The sequence below is a fragment of the Chaetura pelagica genome, unplaced genomic scaffold, assembly GCF_000747805.2.
Source record: "Chaetura pelagica isolate M959 unplaced genomic scaffold, ChaPel_1.0 scaffold534, whole genome shotgun sequence".
Classification (NCBI taxonomy): Eukaryota; Metazoa; Chordata; class Aves; order Apodiformes; family Apodidae; genus Chaetura; species Chaetura pelagica.
In genome coordinates this window covers 1,007,292-1,023,210 of record NW_009953065.1, presented here as the reverse complement: position 1 = coordinate 1,023,210, position 15,919 = coordinate 1,007,292, and the positions used below count along the sequence as shown (strand labels likewise).

At 41.2% G+C, this 15,919-nt stretch overlaps 2 protein-coding genes across 2 annotated transcripts in view; both read right to left on the bottom strand.

Annotated features, from left to right (window-relative positions):
• Positions 1 to 7,093, bottom strand: part of CPNE8 (copine VIII) — a 107,833-nt gene extending 100,740 nt beyond the window's left edge. The window contains exons 1-2 of the mRNA XM_009996794.1: positions 7,049 to 7,093; positions 6,365 to 6,486 (exon numbers count right to left, since the gene is read on the bottom strand). Of these exons, the coding sequence (XP_009995096.1) occupies positions 6,365 to 6,486; positions 7,049 to 7,093 (167 nt within the window). The remainder of the gene's footprint in view (positions 1 to 6,364; positions 6,487 to 7,048) is intronic.
• A 6,841-nt stretch (positions 7,094 to 13,934) lies between these two features.
• The window catches only part of LOC104387990 (maltase-glucoamylase, intestinal-like), a 57,043-nt gene continuing 55,058 nt past the window's right edge, over positions 13,935 to 15,919 (bottom strand). The window contains exons 22-23 of the mRNA XM_009996793.1: positions 14,509 to 14,667; positions 13,935 to 13,970 (exon numbers count right to left, since the gene is read on the bottom strand). Of these exons, the coding sequence (XP_009995095.1) occupies positions 13,935 to 13,970; positions 14,509 to 14,667 (195 nt within the window). The remainder of the gene's footprint in view (positions 13,971 to 14,508; positions 14,668 to 15,919) is intronic.

The window sequence follows — 15,919 nt, the reverse complement described above, 5'->3', positions numbered from 1 at the left end:
AAGAGCCAACTTGTTAGGTGTTCTGGTTTGGTTTGGTGGCCTTTTTTTGGTAGCGGGGGAGGGGCCCCAGAGGTGGCTCCGGTAAGAAGCTGAGAAGCTCCCCCTGCTCCAAACCCAGCCAAGGAGCCATTAGAGGGACAACAGGTGTGCATCAGTGATTAAGGCATGAAAGAACTGAGATAACACCTGAGCAGCTAAGGAGGGGGAGAAGAGCTGTGCTGGAGGAGGAGAGCGGTGCTAGTGGTTGGTGAGGAAGAAGGGGAAGAAGGTGCCCAAGCAGAAGTTTCCCTGCCAGGGGAGTTTGTTCCCGAAGGAGCCCGTGACTCTGTGGGAAGCCCAGGCTGGAGCAGCTCCGGACCTCGTGGGAAGGACTCAGGAAGGAGAGGTTCATGGAGGACTCTCTGCCATGGGGAAGCAGGGAAGGACTGTCAGGAATCCTTCTTCCTGAGGAGGAAGGAGCAGCAGGAACCACCAGCCTGTGAACTGACTCTAAACCCCATCTCCTGTCCCCCTGTGCTGCTGGGGGGAAGGAGGGAGAGAAACCGGGAACAAAGGGATTTGGGCCCGGGAAGAAGGGAGGTGTGGGGTAACACATGCAAGCCCTGCTCTTTGTGTTGTCTGTGTCCTGTGTGTGTTTGATTAGTGGGAAGTTAAATTAGTATTTTTTTCCGAAGTTGAGTCTGTTTTGCGCGGGACCTTAATGGGTGAAGAGCCCTCCTTGTCCCTTGTCTCGACCCATGAGCTTTGTCCTCCTCATCCCAGAGTGTGTGTGTGGGGGGGAGTTGAATGAGCAGCAATGGGGCTGTTCCTTTGTTGTCCTGTTGAGCAAAACCCAGGACATTAGGCAACATCAGTAAGACTGAGCACTTGAGTCTTTTTGGCTGGTTGTCAGAGCAAGATTAAGGAACCAGTTATCCCACAGAACATTAGGGTTAACCTTTAATCTGTACTCTGCAGTGATCTTACAGATGATTTAGCTGAGCCAGACCAGTTATATGGTCATTGCTGTCATATGTTCAGGATGGAAATATCTGCTGTTTAGTGCTTAAAATATTATTAGCCTTGCTCTTCACTTCTTCAGATCAAATTTATTTAAAAACTCCTTTTCAAAGGAACTTCAAAAAACTGAGATGATTCTAAAACCAATGTGAGGGATTATGTGCCATGTTCCCTAAACCAGGCATGGCTGGAAGAGAACCACAGGTTGAATGAGGAAGAGAGGAAAAGCTATAAAACTACTGCTATGGGACCAGCTGTGCTATTCTCAACAGTGCAAATAGGAAACCTGTAGCCCCTTTTCCTGTGCCATAAATCCACCCTCACCTATAATCCTCCCAGCAGTTGACAAAATCTTTATAGTATACTTTATCTTTCTGGTTGCTTTTTCAGTGCTTCCATTACCACTATTTTCCTGCAGCACCACGTGTTTGAAGCTGAAGGACAGAATATGCAGGACTGTGGGCCACTTACCTGCTGTGCAAATCTGGTTCACCTGGAAGCTTCCAGGGATCAGTTCCTGGGAAGCAAAGGACCATCTCAAGAGTGAACCCTTCCTCCTACACACTGGTGCAAATTCACCTAGGGAATAAAATATCACAGTGAGATTTGTAAATCCACTTCCAGGCTGTTGCCTGATGATCTGCATAGCTGCAGTTTAGAGGTAGCTGAAGCTTGGTGGAAATTCCTTGGATGTAAATGGTCTCATAAAGTATCAGAGTCTACAGAGAGAGTGTGTATGCAGGGGTAGGTGTCTAGGGTCCTGTTGTGATCAGTGAGACCTAGTAAATGCTAGCAGTGAGATGCAGGGTGGGATCCAGAGGTAGGAGCCTGCTGCAGAGGGGGCTGAGACACTGTGGAGGTTCCATTGCCTGCACTGATGGTGAGGGGAACCCCACTCATCTCCAAGTCTGGGTTGCAGATGCCTACATTGATGCAGGAGGAATCTCACTCCATATTTTATTTCCTGTGCTTGGTAAGACCAAAGAAAGCACAGCCTATACCAATAAGCCCATAGCAATTTCTAGTCCTCAATGGTACAAAATAAACAGCATTAAGAAAAGGAATTGTAATAGGTTTGACTTATTAAATGTACACAAGCATGGTTGCATAGGAACTAGCACATAAAATTTATTGTCATTATCTCAGTTATAATAACAACTACAGGGAAGATTAATTTCATACTGTCTCCAAATTAGCATCTGTTTTTCAGAGGTGGAAAAAGAAGAAAGCATGAAGAAAGTATTTTCACCTGAAGGAGTGGATTTTGAGATTTACTTATAAAACAATAATTATTGCTTTTTAAGGTTCTGCAGGAGATACACTTATTAGGCTTCACAATAGCTCTGTTAAGAAGACAGAACCAGATAAACAACAGTTGTCCTGCCTTACAAGATTTACAATTAAAGGGTGTGATCTAGAACAGTAAACGGAAGAACAGCAAAGTAGACAAAAGTTAGAGATAAAGTGCTCTGCTTGGAAAATAAACACAGGAAAACAGAAGTCTATTAAAGAATAACTGAAGTAAGTTAATAAAACTACTATGCCACCAGTATCTGAAATGTATTTTCCAAACCTTTGACAATCAGTAAAACAAAAATTGAAGTAATAATTAAAAGTCATATGTCCTTCATAAAGCAGTATTTCAGTAATGGCTGATTTGACCTCTGCACCTCAAAACAAAATATCATAACAGTATTATAGATGTAACATTAGGAATAAGGAAAACTGATTCACTATCCCAGAAAAATTAGCTGTAACAGGCTAAACTAATAAAGCAGACAGAGGAGCTCTTAGAGTATCTTAATGCTCTGTTGGGAGTGCTGAGTTCACACTGTCTCTCCAGCTTTTCAACTTTCTGTATTGGATGAGGTTTCAGAGGGGAAAAAGGGCCACTTTGGGCATCTTCCCCTCCTCTCTGATGTGTAAGGCTGAGCACAAACAAAACAAACATTTAAAAAGCCCAAATTTATATGTAATTTTTTTTTTCTGATTTCTTTCTGTCCTCCCACTGGTTCAATTAATCTTCATGGAAAACTCCAAACAATTTTCAGGCTGTTTAGCCCAACTATTTGGGCTAAATTTGGCCTTGAAGCCAATGTTTCCCTTAGAAAATAATACAGCTCAGTAGGACCAAACTGCAGAGTGAAGCGCCAAGTGCTGCAGAACCAACACCTACCCCACACACCTTATGGACAGTTTACTTCCATATAGTCTGAATGCTCCTTGATGGTTGGAGTGTGTTGCATGCTCTCCTGGAGAACCTATTCTAGTTTAGCTCATGTGAAAGCAAGTAACTTCACATGCTTCCAGACCCAAGTGCCATAAATCATAGAATCACAGAACTATTCAGGTTGGAAAAGCCCCTTGGGATCACCAAGTCCAACCACCATCCCTACTCTACAAAGTTCTCCCCTAAACCACATCCACCAACACCCTTAAACACACGACCACACGACCCTTAAAATCCACACGACCCTTAAACACATCCAGGGATGGTGACACAACAACCTCCCTGGGCAGCCTATTCCAGTGTCTAACCACTCTTTCTGTGAAAAACTGTCCAGTCTAAACCCTCCCCTGTTGCAGCTTGAAGCCATTCCCTCTTGTGTGTTCTGGTGCTTTTTCCGTGGGGAATGAGACAACCCCCAGCCTCTCTACAATGACCTTTCAGGTAGTTGTAGAGACTGATGAGTCTCCCCTCAGCCTCCTCTTCCTCAAACTAAACATTCCCAGCTCCTTCAAGTGTTCTTCATAAGATTGATTCTCTAGGCCCTTCACCAGCTTTATTGCCCTCCTCTGTACTTGCTCCAGCACCTTGATATCTCTCTTGAATTGAGGTGCCCAAATCTGAACACAACACTCCAGGTGTGGCCTCACCAGTGCTGAGTACAGGGGGACAATCACCTCTCTTCTTCTGCTGGTCACACTATTTCTAATACAAGCCAGGATACCATTGGCTTTCTTGGCCACCTGGGCACACTGCTGACTCATATTCAGTTGCTTGTCAATGAGAACCCCCAGGACCTTTTCTGCCAGACACTTTCCAGCCACACTTCCCCAAGCCTGTAGCTTTGCCTGGGATTGTTGAGGCAGAAGTGCAGGACCTGGCACTTGGCCTTGTTGAAGCCCATATGGACTGTCTCCAAATGGAGAAAGTCAGGAGGTTCACTTCAAAAGCTTGCTTCTTATGTGAACTGTAGGGGCACCTTTGTCTTATACATGATAGACTCATAGAATGGTTTGGGTTGGAAGTGACCTAAACATCATCTAGTTCCAACTCCCCTGCTGTGGGCAGGGAGACCTCCCAAAACAGAAGGTGGCTCAAAGCCCCATCTAACCTGGTCTTGAATGTTTCCAGGGATGGGGCATCCACAATGTCTCTGGACAACCAGCATCTTGAACTGTAAACTTGCAGAAAACTCAGTAGGAATTCTGTATATCACCCAAAATATTAAATTTAGCCTTCAGACAGTTCAATATTAAGAATGTATGTACATATTTTATGTAACAGCAGTTTTGTAACTCCTTTTAAATGATAAGTAAAACACACTGGTCTTGTATTGCCAGCTTGACATGAACACTAAATGTGCAAGTATATTTTATGAATATATAAACAGATATTTTTTGAAAACAGCTCAAATGCATAGCTGCAGGTGAGTCACTAAGAAAGAAAGAAAGAAGTACTTCTGACACACACACAAATCCAATTGTCTGGTAAATGTACATGAAAGGAGGTTAATCCACATAAAAAAAGAGCTCTTGAAGACATAACAGTCATCTTTGAATTGTTGCCTCATGGTCTGGAGCTCTCCTTAGATGCTGAAAAGCAGGAGGTACCTGCTTCAGACAGGCAAACAGACTCTTGGCATCTCCCAGTGAATACTGTTTTTACTTCCATTGCTTTTCAGTTCCATGTTAATTCCAGACATTGTAAGTTGGAGTTTCTCAAACACCTTCTCTTCTAGCCTCTAAACCTCTATGATAATGTAAAACAGATTAAGAAACAATGAAATACTGCATAATTTATACACTATATTATTTTCTTTTATGTATTACTAAAAGTTTTGTTTCTTCTCTGCCATGAGGTGCAGTACCTCCAGCTGCTCACTCTATAAACACATCTGTACGAAGGAAATGTTCTTTTGTCTTTACCAACTTGGCAATGGCTCTGAAGCGTTTTCCCTTCAGACTTTGCCCATGGAAGGAAAAAGAGAGGAACATTCTTTGTATTGCCAAAATTGTTGTGTACAGCTTCTTATATATATGTACATATACATATATATAGGTCTAGCAATTGCCATGCTTTTTATCCCAGCATTCTCAGATTTTATTCTCCAGAAAGCATAATCAGGTGGCAAAAGAAACTGATCAACACCCTTTCAAAGAGCAGAGAATGGTGTTACTTTCCTTTTTGCTTCCTTTTGAATTTCTGTTTCTATTGAAATGTCTACATTTTGTCTGGGTTTAAAAACTGATTTTTAAACTAGAAGTTTAGAGACCTCTTATGGATGATTGGAAAACTATACTGACACCATGGTCTACCAAAGAATTATTACAAATCTGTGACCTAGACTCTTGATATAGAGGGGAAATACCCCTAAATGGTGTTATTACTGCTTGGAGAAGGCATCAAGACCAACATTAAAGGAAGGGGTTCAGACAGACCTAGAGTAGGAAACCATGGCAGGACTAAGAGGAACTTCTTCATCCACCATCATCTATGAATGAAGTCACGATCTGGAGAAGGCAGCTAGCAAATGACAGTTTTGGTATTGGTTATTCAGAGATCACAGATGTTGTTTAAGTAAATGTCTCACTTGGCAGACACAATGTAATAAACTAGAAGCTCAATCTGTGGGGACATCAAGGAGGCCAAAGAAGAAAAGGGGTAAAATATGGAGCAGCCTTCCTGATGTCAGCAACCATTCAGGTGTGTGTTTCAGCAGTATCCCCAAGCAGCCAGCTCTGCAGTGCTTTGCAACTTGTTTGATCATTAGGTATAACATAAATGAGAAGAAGGCATTTTCCCATCTAAGAGCGAGGCCCCTCATATATCAAATAATCCCTTGGTCTGCAGGAGTTTTTACAAGGACAACAGAATTAATTTCTGCACATCCTCATTATTCCCCTACATATATGTGTTTGTATAAGGGTTAAGGAAGGAAAAGGTGGGAAGAAGCAGACTACTCCCTCTGCGTATATCAGCAAAATGATGAGATTTTATTGTATCTCACAAGTGCTAGACTCTGGTCACATACCAGGCATGGAGGTAGGACTGCCAGCAGCTTCTGACTGTTCCTGTATCCACTGGGGTCGCATTACCCCAAACCTCAGGGTAAGTGGCATGCACAGCTATCACACTCACCTTTCTGTGTCATCCAGCAGCTGAGTGTTTTCTGCAAGCCTGCCCCTGGGCAAGGGGCAAGGGCCAGGGAAGGGGTCACTGCTCTGCTGTGGGGCTGCCTCCTTCTCTGCTTCATGCTCATCCTAGACCCAGTGACACATTTCCTCTTTATTCTATTCAGGTTGACAACCTGAGTGGCAAATGGTCCCTGCATGAGAATGGAAACCAATTACTTTAACTTTCAAGATTTCAGTTACACCTGGTGACAGGAAAAAGTAATTACCAGATACCTTCACAAGAAGTTAAACATTCAAAATATATTACATAACAAAACTTAACAAAAAGCTGATTATATCCATGACATTTTGTGATACTTGTAACTAAGTGCAGACCTCCAAAAGCACTGACTTGTCACAGAAATCTAAATAAGTTTTGCAAAAACCTTACAAAACACCCTCTTAATTATTCATCATTCCAAACCCAAGAGGGACGGATGAGATCAGTTGGTATGACACAGGCTGGTGATACAGTTCCCAAAAATTTCTAACTTACAGAGTAAGACCTTATCTTCCAGAAAAGGATTCAATTCTCATTTAAAAATTTCTACTGTGGGAGAATTCACCAGAGCTCTTGACAAACTGTTCCAACAATTAAAATATCAGCCTTTGAATTTTTCTAGTTTCATCATCAGATGCTGAATCTTACCTTTTCTTGTTTAAAGAGCTTCTGCCACAGTATTTCTGCCCCCATAGTTACACTGAAACTCTCATGGGACTGATCTGTCTCTTGGTCACTAAAGACAGGTTGAGCTCTGTGGTGCTCTCACTGAAAGATGTGTTTTTGTAGCCCTTTTGTGGCTTTTCATTGTAGCAAGCTTATTTTTTTCATTATATTTCACAAATTTCTCACACTAGAATGGGACAGAGTGTTCTAGCAAGACAGTACCACTATAACAAACATATTAATGATGGCATCTTTGCATTTACTTCTGTATCTGAGGTTGCTCAGGTGGTCATCCAACAGGACACTGAATGACCTCTAGTGTTTTTTTGCTCTAGCAGTGTCCCATCTTCTTTTGGCTATTCTTCATTCCAAGACATGCAATACTACATTTGACCATATAAAAATGTGGGGTTTGTGTCCAGCTTACTGAGCATAACAGAGCCCTCTGTGCATGTTCCCTTCATTTGATTTGTGCTGCTTCTCTCAGTGTAACTGATTTGAGCTCCCACCATCTTTTCATGTTATGTAGAAACAGCATGAGCCCTTCACGAGAATAAGGAGCAGGATCTTTTAAAATTAAGCCTAAAATCACCCAGTTTAGTTGAAAAGAAGTCAGAGTGTGCCTGGAGTAGCATAGAGAATGTTTACTTTTTCTTTCTCTGCAGAAGTGAAGCCTAATGGCATATTCCTGGTGGTCAGTGTACCAGAGAACACTGGCTGGTAATTTTCTGTGTTCCCATTATGGCTTTGGAAGGCAGGAGCCTAGAATTAATGGGGTTTTGAAATGTGAAGTAAGATTTTTTTGCTTTACACTCAATTCCTTCAGGTTTGGAAGGACTCAGCTGGTGGGTTTTATGGCTAACAAAGGCAGGCTGGATAAAGCAGCTGACTATGGACAGTTTTAAATCCCAGCCTGAGAAGTTCTGTCTCCACTGAAGATCTGTATCTATAATAAATTTAATCCACTCCAGCACTTGGGGAAGTTTTGTTAGATGTTCAACTAAACTGGGTGGGTGATTTTAGGCTTGATTTCAAGGGATGCTGCTCTCTATTCTTGTGAAAGGCTCATGATGATTTTGTATAACATGAAAAGGTGGTGGCAGCTCAAATCAGTTACACTGAGAGAAGCAGCACAAATCAAATGAAGGGAACATGCACAGAGGGCTCTGCTATGCTCAGTAAGCTGGACACAAAAAACACATTGTGATATGGCCAAATGTAGTATTGTATGTCTTGGGAACTTGAATCTATTCTAATCTAATCTTAAAATACAGTGAAATATTTGGCTGCAGCTTATTGGATCCAGCTCATGTAAATTGTAATGCATGTTCTGTATTTTTTGTCAAAGTCTTTCTTTTTCCCAAAAACAGAAAAGAAAGAAGTATTCCTGATGGGAAAGAACAAGCAGTGCATCAGAACTTCAAAAAAGTGTAAGAGATCTAAAATTACACATGCGAATCAGTGCTCAGAGAGGATAAATAGCCAAATATACACAAACATGCACACACACTCCATTTTTCTTTGATGTCCCTAATACAAATGCCTAGCAAGGGCTGTGTTGCTCACTTTTATAAAATAAATATGTGAAATTGGAGCCCAAGGCAAATATATTACTGATTAGTGATTTCCTGTTGTGTTCACTGAAGCTACAAAGAGCAAGATAACAAGAAAAGGATAAAATCCATATTGTAATACAAGCCTAAACAGCATATTGGTGCTGGTAGGAGTGTATTTTTCTGCTCTTATTTTATGAGATATATATGAAATTGCCAAGTTAATCACTGAGTCCACAGAAAACAATGAGCACTGGCTGGTTCCACATGGTTATCCAGCCAAGGGCTCTTTCTAGAGATGACAACTCCCCTGTTCTCTGCCACAACCATGCCCCAACTTCCACACCAGTCTCCTCTTTCACCATTCATCAGCAAACTTATCACTTTTGCTCTTATCTCCCTGTCTCACTTTTACCCACACTATAGTTTAGAGACAAGCACTCTGCACAAAAAACAACAACCCAAAACTAAACAGCCTTGCCCCCAAACAGACCAATACATCTCATCCCTCCACTCCCAGCCAGGGTCTTCACAAATTTGCTTTCTCTTACTCAGTGCTCAGATCTCTTTCTCTTTGCTCTTTTGCCATGGTGAGGAGCTAATATCCTCATTTTGAAGGAAAGCTGAGAGCCTCTTTAATGCCATCATTGCAAAGATCACACAGGAGGAGTTGGGTTCTGGACAGGACTCGTCTGTTGTAGTGCTCCCCATCTGTCCCACATTGTTAGGCCATCCAACAGCTTTCTCTGGTTGTATCTGCAATGTGCACAAGTGAGCAGCCATGAGAGGAAGACTGGCAGGATGGCTGAGCCCCAAGACAACGTGTGGGTGGCCAGTGGCAGCTGGGCTAGTACCTGCTGTGCCAGCTGGAGCCTCTGGTTGGTTTAGCTCCACATTGAGCTCTCAGTGCAGAGGTGCAGCATACAGCACAGACACGTCTTCTGGGTTTCTGGTGTTCCTTGGATTTATGCAACAAGTACTGTTCTTTCTGGCTGCCTGCTGCTGGTGTCTGCTCTGGCAGAAGTTCTGCTTTCCTCTCCCAAATGCACACAGCTCTCACAACCCATACTGACATTCTTCCTTCGCACAGGTCCTTGTTCTGCCCAGTCCATGGACTGACAGTGGCACACTATAGTGTTTCATCAAGGAGTATTTTTTGTATTCTTAAGCAAGTAATGTGGTTGTCTCATTCATCAGCTTGGATCAACTTTCACCCCACTGCCCATATTTTGCTCTTCCTCAGCCCTTTCTCAGCATCTTGAGCTACACCTTTTTGAAGTAACTTCTCCAGGTTCTTCCTACAAAAGGGCTGATGAGAACGTTGCCTTCTCTGCACTGTGCAGAGCAGACAGACTTCACAGCAGACCTTGCTGCAGCCAGCAAAGGCTCTAGAGAGACCCAGGCCTTATGGTTTCTTCACACCCAGCTTGCTTTGAGAAAGCAGCCTTTAGCAGCCAGCCAGAGCTGCATTTATCTTCCTGCAGCTGGCATCAACTGGAGAAGTTCGTACTGCTGTGTTGTGTGTCCTGGCTAATTCCGATGAAATGTGAGTATGTAAAAACACCTGAATGAAATCCTTATCCTTGAGTGGTCTGGAACCAATAGCTGTGAAAATCAGACACTAAAATATTCTGCACTTGCATTTGTGCCTGTGCATCAGGAGCAGTTTCCCATAGAGAAGCACTGGGGACGTTTTTGCAGGAGCAGACTGTGACTGAGGCCTTTCCCTGCAGTTTTTGAGGCAGAACTAATCTCCTGAAACTGACCCAGCATTTCTGCCATGAGAAGGATACTCTATATATATTTTTGTTATGGAAGGAGAAGGAACAGAAAAAGTCAGGAGCACTTTTGGGAGCCTGAAATGAAGCACCTTTGGGAGCTTGACATGAAGCTCAACGCTGCCTGCAATGTTTTGGGGAGAATGTCACTGCTGGGGGAGGGAGAGCTGGTGTTGAACTATATCACAGTCCCTTCCCAACCTCCTTACTAGACTATGTTTACTATTAAAGCTCTTACAGTTGCAAATTGCAACTCAGCTTTCTCTTGAATAAATATCAACAAAGGTAAAATTAGGGTTTTAGCACAGAGTTCTAAGTGTGGAAACAGCTGAGTTTATGAAGCTCTGACCCTGCCATGATGTGGATCCCTCCTGTCAGAAGTCATAGTGTGCATTTGCTGTGGGAAACACTGGGAACAGTGTTCAGAGAGAATCAGATTTTTTAAAGAAATCCCCCAAGTTTTCAACAAATTCTGTGATTGCTGGATCCCAGGATGTGCCTGGGGTGTGGTTATTAGAGTTCAGGAACGTGTAAAAGGAGACAAAAGCAAGTGATCACCACAGTTGTAGATTTTGTAGTCTGGGACTATTAGCTGATATGTACCAGCTGGTTGTTTCATATAATATTATATTATACATTGTATGTATTCTATATTGTATTAATGGCTGAGTATGTATTATAATACTAAAATAACAGCGATTCCTTAGAGACATTTCCACAAGCTGGTGCTTCTTGTGGTCTTGGGAGATCATCCTGCAGCCAGAAATAGTTCAAACTAGATGTAGGTATCCCCAACCTTTGATCAGCTGTTTACCACACATTATCCTGACAAACACCCATTGTCTCTCCCAGAACAGGGCTATGTGAGTTAATATGACTATCCAGCTGTTCCTGTTTTGCCTGTTTTCCACCACAGGTTTGTAAAAAATTGGTGTATGCTGTGCAGAATATGCTTCTATTGAGAGCATTTTCAAACATTATCTCCATCTGAGGTGAGAGAGAACTTTCAGGATGATTCCTTCTATGCTATTTTGAACACACACCAGTTTATGGTAAATACTCATTAACTACTACTGAAAATTGTATTTGAAGAATACCAAATTGCAAATATGATATAGGAAAAGAACAGTCATGAGGAACATATGCAATGTTTGAATGTCTATATTTTTTTTACATTAAAATCAGAGTAAGATTAATATCTGAGAGCCAAGGATGATAATTTGGCAGTGTTTTCAGACCATTCTAGTAAATCTTAATGTTGAGTTCCTGAGTAAGTGGGGCAGAAATCCATAAAGTGAGTTTCTGTGGAAAAAAAAAAAAGACAAAAATAATTAGTAACTTCACTTTAACTTTAAAATTATAATCTCAAAACAGAAGGGAAACTCAAGATAACACCTTCATGATTTCCTTAATCTCATCTGGTAGGCAAGACAGGCTTGGTGGCAATATGCAACTTTCTACTACTGTATGCAATTCAACTTCCCTTTTAGAAATGCAGGAACAGCTTAGAATTAATTAATAACATGAATTAAATATTAAATTCTAAGTACAATACCTGTCCTGCTTTCTGTTCAATGCTAGATTTAATGTATTTTATGCCCCTTGCCTAATTTCCATTTTCAGTACTACACCAGTTTTATCTTTAGGTTTCAGAATTAATACTCACTTAAAATGCATTACATCCATTTACACCTTTTACCTATTTCTTTGCTCACCCACAAATTCATGTTAACATCTTTCCAACAATCTATATGGTTAGATCACTTCTTCCAAGTATGTAATATTTTCATCTTCATCAGGAATGGTTCTCTACTATTACTTGTTAAGTAGAAATACCACTTCTTGAATTATTTTTCTTTTATTGAAATCCAGGGCCAGATCCAGACAAAAATACTGCAGCCCTCTCCAAACATTAATTCAAAAGTGTCAGGCAGCCAGAAAGGCCACTCCAGACTGCACTACTCCAGGGACATTGGGAGCTACTCAGTGTGAGAACCTCCCGGCACTTCCAAGCAGAGCATGTGAGTGGAAGAAAAAGGGGAACCTTCCTATGCCCAGGTCATTTTGTTATCAGGACAAGCCTGGTCACCAGAAGTGCTCCCCCAGCATCCCTGCTGCAGTTGCAATACAGTTCTGTTGGCTTGTAGGGTACAGTACTCCAGGGGGGAAGAACAAGATAGAGACTCCTAATAATAAGATTCTGTGATATTACATATGTCAGGTCAGGGCAGCACTGCAAGAATCAGAGAGAAGGAAGAGGCTTATTACTAAGCAAACTGCTTCTATTTATATACAAATAACTATGGCTCAATTATGCACTTAAGCACTGATTTTAAGGAAACTGGCTTTCTGTAAAGCAAAGGCATTATGGTAGAAGTTCCTTTCTACTACAGCCCTTCAACTAGTACAGTCTTTGTGCTTGTTAAACTATTATACAGAATGTAGTCTTATTAAGACTGTGAGAAAATAGGGAATTTGCGCTTTAGATTTTATAACTTCTGTAATTACAGGGACTGCAAGTTTTCAAGATCTAAAGTCAAGCTGTTAGGGTTTTTTTTTTTTAAATAGAGACTCAAGCATAAGAGGATTATAGGCAATATTGTTACATCTGTACAGGGATGATGGGAGAGGTTTGACTGAAACTCTTAGAATTCTAAGAGGAATATATTTAGCTGGTTTAGGTTACTGTCTGATTGAAATAATACAAATTTTAAGGAGTTTTGGACCTTTTCTACTACAGCAGCTTGGGCTTTTTTTCTTAATTATTTGAAACAGTCCTTAAGTCACTGAGATAATATTTTGCGCTTAGATCAATTTTTAAAGTATACTTTCATGACAAGCTTCTTAGTCTTTCTTAATCATCTTTTTATGCGATGCTGTTAGAATGCAGTTATCTTCTGGATTTCTGTGACTGGTGCCTTCAAGCACATCTCAAAGGAGTGTTTTCTTTACCCTGTCACTTTTATGATGCTTTCAGCTTGCTTAGAGGCAGTTTGGCTGTTAAACAATTTCTTCCCTCAAGGCAATACTGATTACACTTATTTATGACATCATCTCTGAAAGTGAGTTTTTTTACGATTCTCCAAGGCAGAAATTTTATTCTCAGCAATTTTCTTCCTTTACAGATTCCTTCAATAAAACAAATGCTAGAGCTAGGTGCATATAATAAGGATCACACTTTGGTTACAAATGAACTTTAATCATTAAGTCGAGTGGGTAGAGTAACCTAAGATGTGACATCCATTGCTTGTCACCTCAGCTACTTGTCTCTGACTGAATTATGAGTTGGTGACATCTAATAGAGTTAGTGTTGGGAGTTTTCCAGATGCAGAGCAGAGCTGAGATGTGAGTACCACATCTCATACAAAGTGTGCACAACCCACTTCAGCTTGGTGGCTGGTGACAGGCATGACAAAGGACCAGAGCAAAGGGAAGTTTACTCAGTGTTGCTCCTTTTGTCTCTTCTAATATGTAAAAGGAAATTTGGACCACAAAGAGTGTCACAGCTATTACTTAGGAATGTTCAGTCCATCCTCTCTAGGGTTTCTCCTTGTTGGTGCTACTGGAGGAACACTGCAGGAACAAGTCATGCATTTTGATTGGGACATTGAGATTGGACACTTGAAGATGCTGAAACTGATATTCGTGTCTCACTGTAGTGACAGCTTCTCAGGAAGAAAAGCACAGCAGAGATTCACCTCTCACTCTTCTGAGGATCAAGGCTGTAATCTGTTTTGGACCTTAAGTAGTTGTGAGAAAAGATCTCCACTGCAAGTTTTCTCATTTAGTAAGAACAACAACAACAATAATGCCCATAGAACCGCTAACATTCTTCCCAGTTTGTGGAACTATACCTTCTTTTCATCCTTTTGTTACTTTAAAAACTTGTATGAGTGACAGACACGAAGTAAACAAGAGTACATATGTAACAGAAAAGATTAAAGTTGCTTTTGTTTTGCTTGCCGCCCTAAAACTCAGGCTGTTGTATCAAGAACTGGTATCTACTTATACTTAGAAATACAAAGGGGCATCGATGAGAAACTGTTCCTCTTACTTATTGACTATCCCCCTTTTCCTAACATTTTTCAAAATTGCCCAGTGCAGCTCTTACCCCGCTCAGTTCGAAAGAGAAAGCTTCTCCACGGAGGGCTCTTCCATTCACAGCAACAGCATGAGGTCTCAGTTTCAGGCCGAGAACTGTAATTTTGTTGTACTTCAGAGTGTCAGCCCCTCGGTAGCCATCTTTAACTATTTCTGTCTTCAGGTTTCCCTGGAAAAATGCCACAGAGAAAATTTTAAGGATGACAACAACTCTTTGGCAGTCACTTACTGCGTACTGTTACTGTTGTGGCCTCATCTTTGTCAATGAGGATACAGAATGTCTTCCAATGCAGACACTGAAGTCTAAGACCATAAAGAAAAAACAAGTTACATTCATTTTCACCTAAGAAAGGTTTTGTGTGTATTATAACTAACATTATAACTAACAAATTAAGAAACAAAATAACATTTACAAAATTAATTTGGAATAATCTTTGACATATGTTTTCTACTTTTAATCAATGCAAATGTGGTTCTGGTACTCATTTACAGGCTACACTGGCATATGTAAAGCCAAAACCCAGATATGGAGATTCACTTAGTGACCTTAAGGCAGATTCAATTAACATCCACAGATAACTGCTGTAAAGTGTTAGTATCTTCCGCAAAAATCAGCTGCATTTTATGTCCTACATCTCTACAGCTCCTGCTACAAATCTTTCCTATATATGTCCCAGCTTTAAGAACACTGAAGGAACACTATATACTCACAGAGCCTTGTTTGTTGTACTTGTTATTTACTATATATACTGCATTTAGGGATGTACCAAGAGGACATACAAAGTCATTAAACAAATACATTTGGATCACCAGCGACAGTAATTTCCCATGCAAGCAATGAAAAGGAATCATTGCATTTGTTATGTGATCAAAGTTGTTAAGGAAATAAAGATGAATTACACTTCTCAGGAAATGATGAATTGCTCTGCAATCATGACTTTTAAAAAAATATGCCGAGGAGAAACCCAGGATGGAACCTTTTGCATAAATTAGCTTGTTACTTCAATTGTGCAGGGTAGGAGGGGAGCAGAAGCTAGATCACAGTATTTTTAACTTTAGGGCTGTGCTTAGACTGCTTATTTCAGGCACCCACACTAAAAATGAGTGCTCATCCCCAGCACACTGATTAGAACTACCTAAATAAGGAAAGCTGGCTATTATGGAGCAAGTGGGGAGAGGCCTCTAAAAGCCTCTGTAGGTTGTGTTAGGCTTCTTACACATTCTCCCCATTGGCAGAGCTCCAGCACAGAGGGAAGTTCAGTATAGAGAGACCACCTCCTTAGAGCATTCTCTGGTATAGCTAAGCAGGAGAGATAGCTTGAGGTGGCCACACAGACCCAGGAAGCTCAGTGTGGTGCTGAACTCAGTGATTGCAACTGTATTTATACATAAGGCTGCACTCAAGCCCTGAGGCTTGAGCC